The sequence below is a fragment of the Macrotis lagotis genome, chromosome X (assembly GCF_037893015.1).
Source record: "Macrotis lagotis isolate mMagLag1 chromosome X, bilby.v1.9.chrom.fasta, whole genome shotgun sequence".
Lineage (NCBI taxonomy): Eukaryota > Metazoa > Chordata > Mammalia > Peramelemorphia > Peramelidae > Macrotis > Macrotis lagotis.
This window is the reverse complement of record NC_133666.1, coordinates 193,268,454-193,272,233: the sequence shown is the minus strand read 5'-3', so window position 1 is coordinate 193,272,233 and position 3,780 is coordinate 193,268,454. Positions and strand designations below refer to the sequence as shown.

The 3,780-nt window shown below is 34.5% G+C and overlaps 1 protein-coding gene across 1 annotated transcript; it reads left to right on the top strand.

Annotated features, from left to right (window-relative positions):
• Positions 1-1,503: 1,503 nt before the first annotated feature.
• LOC141499975 (interferon alpha-16-like) lies at positions 1,504-2,055 on the top strand. The gene has a single exon (XM_074202804.1). It carries the CDS (start codon positions 1,504-1,506, stop codon positions 2,053-2,055), a length of 552 nt encoding a protein of 183 aa, XP_074058905.1.
• The last annotated feature ends 1,725 nt before the right edge of the window (positions 2,056-3,780 follow it).

Sequence of the window (3,780 nt, the reverse complement as noted above, 5' to 3'; positions counted from 1 at the left end):
ATTATATTCTAATAAATGTAGATAATACAACTAGGGAAATATGGCCAGGGAGGAGTATTTTCTTATGAAATGTTAGAAGTGCATAATATACATTTGGTGGAGTTGAAAACTGATCCAATCATTCTGGAGGACAGTTTGAAACCATACCTCAAGAGCTATAAAACCGTGTATATCATTTGTTGCAGCAATAGTGTTCTAGATCTATATAACAAAGAATCATTAAAAAGAGGCAAAGACTTACATGCACAGAAATATTCATAGAAGCTCATTTGGTGAAGGCTAAAATAGTGTGGTATAAGAAAGAATGATCAGGATAATTTCAGAAAAACTGGAAAAACTTCCATAACCTGAGGAAAATGAATGGTGCAGAACCAGGAGAACCTTGTACACTATATCAGCAATATTATACAATGAAGAATTGTGGACAATTTAGCAATTCTCAATAATAGAGTGTTCCAAGACAACTTCAACATGCTATCTTCCTCCAGAAAAAGAACAGATATTGTCTGAATACATACTCATGTATAACATTTTTAGTTTCTTTCTTTTGTTCTATTTTGATTTCCTTTTACAAAATGACTAAGTTAAAAAATGGTTTACATGATTTCTCATTTATAACTCTATCAGATTGATTAAAGTATCTGGAGAGGAGCAGGTGCAGTATGAGAGGAAAAAAGGAAAGAATGTGGAACTGAAAACTTAAAGAAAAACAAATGTTAAATTAGTTAAACATATAATTAATGGACAAAGAAAATACTATTTTTAAAAAGTTACAACTTTGTTCAGGAAAGCCACAGGGGGAAAGATTGGCATAATTTTTCAACAAAGTTAACCTGAATAAGCTCTCATATTTGGTAAGAATGAGATAAGGCAAGGCAGACCACAGAAGTTATACGTATGCCTAAGTAGAAGATAGCAGTGAAATCAAGTATGCCTAGAGGAAGGTTTAGATGTAGTGTATGATGTGAGACAACCATTTATCAGAAGGACTAGGACAGAGGGTGAATGAAAGGGCTAATGGATTTATGAAAATATGATTTCTGGTTTGACTAATTGTAGAACAGGTAAAGAGGAGGCCATGGAGTGACTTGAAGAAAGGAATTTAAAAAAACCTAAACACAGATGATGACATTGGAGGGAATGGGAGGGAATGGACTAAGAAATATTTCAAGGATAAAATCAATAGCATTTAGTAAATGTCTACATGTGCCTTACAAGGGAATTAGAAAAAAATAAGATGCCTCATCTCAAATAATTTATTCTGTAAACTCTCTTTAAGGGTAAATTTAGTTGCAGTTCCACAAATCTTTTAAAGATGGGGGTTGTTTTAATATGAAAAAGGAAAGTAGCTTAAAGAAAAAGGAAATTCCATTTAAGAATTGAAAATTATATTCAGCACTATTTAAAAAGAGAGGAGCCCAGAGGCCAGAATCCCAAGACATTGAGGCATAGACTCACTGATCTCCCTGGCCAGCCAGACACAAACCATCAATTAGCTTCACCATGACCTCCTGGATTTTGTTACCAGTTGCCCTGGTGCTGCTCTGCTCCAGCTCTCTCTGCTCTCTTGATTGTGATCTGACTCAAGGACTACAGGAAGACTTTTCACTTCTGAATCAAATGAGCACTTTTCCCCTGGTGACATGTTGGAAGGAGTGGACCAGATTTAACTTCCCAAAGGAAGCCATGGAAGGGAGCCATCTCCAGAGGAGGGATGTCACAGTCATTGTTCATGAGATGCTCCAGCAGATCTTCACCATCTTCAGTCAGAAAACTACTCCTGCTGCTTGGAATCAGACCCAGCTCATACAACTGTTCATTGGACTGGATCAGCAGCTGCAGCAGCTGGAAAAGTGCTTTGGGCAAGAGGGGGGGTGGGAAGAGCCTTTCTTGGAGAATGAGAACCTCAGGTTGGCCTTGAGGAGCTACTTCCAAGCTATAAGTCAGTACCTGCAAGGAAAAGACTATAGCCACTGTTCCTGGGAGAGTGTGCGAGTAGAGATTAGGAGGGTCTTTTTGTTCATGATTCAACTAACCAGAAAATTCAGAGACTGAAGAAGAAAAAAAAAGATTTTCAGTTCTTCAGATTATTGACTGCTCACTAAAATTAAGCAAATATTAGAAAGAATTATTTCTATACCAACTAAAAATCATCTTCACTCACTAAATGATTTTAGTACAATATAAACTGGCATTCTTCTATTGAAATTAAATTTGAATCTAGGGAACCATCATCCGTGATCAAAAGCTGAATAGTTTATAATTTAGGGACTTCTATTTATATTTCTATCCATTTATTTATACTATTTATTTTTATGCTCATATTTATATTTATTCTTCATAGAAGAGATACTTTTCAAGTACTTATATTGTCTGTTGTGAATTGTTTTGTCATATGAAATACATTTATTTAAAGAACACTTATTTTATTAATAAAATCATTTCATTAATAAGACTCATGTGAAAATGTTAATTTAATTATCCAAGAGTTAATGGAAGATTCATTGCAAGAATGCAATTCAAGAAACTAAATTATCAATGTTCAAGGGGCTGTGTTACTTGGTGGATTTATATAGATGCTAAAACATGTTCTCACTTTGGCCTCAGATGGGTTGCAGTCTAATGGAGATGTGTATCCTGTTCCATAATACATTTGTCCATAGGCAAAATGACACAGACAAAACAGTGGAGCTTAGAAATGATAATTACAGGAAAGAAATCATAATGATGGCACTCAAGGAACTAAAATTTCCACAACATTTAGCTGAGAAATTGCTTTATCATATTTATTCCCCACACTTTCATCTGGGGTTTCATTCTTCAAATAGAAGAAGCCCTGCAAATAGTTTTCTGCAAAGACTATCAAAGACAATAACAGAAATTAATAATTTCTTTTACTCTCAAGACATTACATTTGATTTTTTTGCACATGGTATCTTCACTGGCTCTTAATCAGACAAAATTTTTTCTCTCCCTGGCACCATTTCTGTCCCTTCTTGTGGTTGTTCACATCAATAAAAGTGTTAGATTAAAATCCTTAAATACTAGCAGCTTTGATTATAGGTGTGGAACAACCATGCTCAGACACATCATTTTATAGATGAAGAATGATTCTTAGGGAGGTTTATGGTTTCAATGGGAAAAAATATGATAAATACAGAGAAGCTTGGAAAGATGCATGAAATGGATTAATGTGAAGTTAAAGGAATAGTTAAAAACAGTATGCTTCTAATAACTGACAATGTCAAGAAAAGAATAAACACCACATTCAACTAGACCATGAAAATGCTACAAAATCAAAATAACCAAATTTAGTCTCAGGGAATAGATATGAGAAGACTTATTTGTCCTGAGATTTGCAGTGCTGGGGTGCCATTGATGGAGTACTTTGCACAGAATGTCACTCTATTTCAATATATTGGTTAATTTTGCTGGCCTTTTTTCTTATAAGTGTTGACTCTCTAGAAAAATGGTAAGAAAGATACAATAGGAAATGTTAACGTTTTTTAAAAAAAGAACACAAGTTTAATGAGAGCAGGGACTGTCTTTGCTATGTAAATAACCAACTCTGCTCTTTGCACAGTGTTCAACATAAGATAATGGAATAATAAATGCTTTTTGTAAAGCAAAACCAAAATGACAAAGTAAAGGGAGCAGTGTTACTACCAATATTTGCCCCAAACAACTTTAAACAATTACTACAGATAGAATTCTAAACCAGCACAACCAACCAAATATAGAAATAAGACAGTACCCAAGGCCAAGGCAACTTAAGAGGGC

Bases quoted from the DNA above. Each gene is read 5' to 3' on its own strand.
- LOC141499975 (XM_074202804.1), top strand. From the start codon at position 1,504: ATGACCTCCTGGATTTTGTTACCAGTTGCCCTGGTGCTGCTCTGCTCC.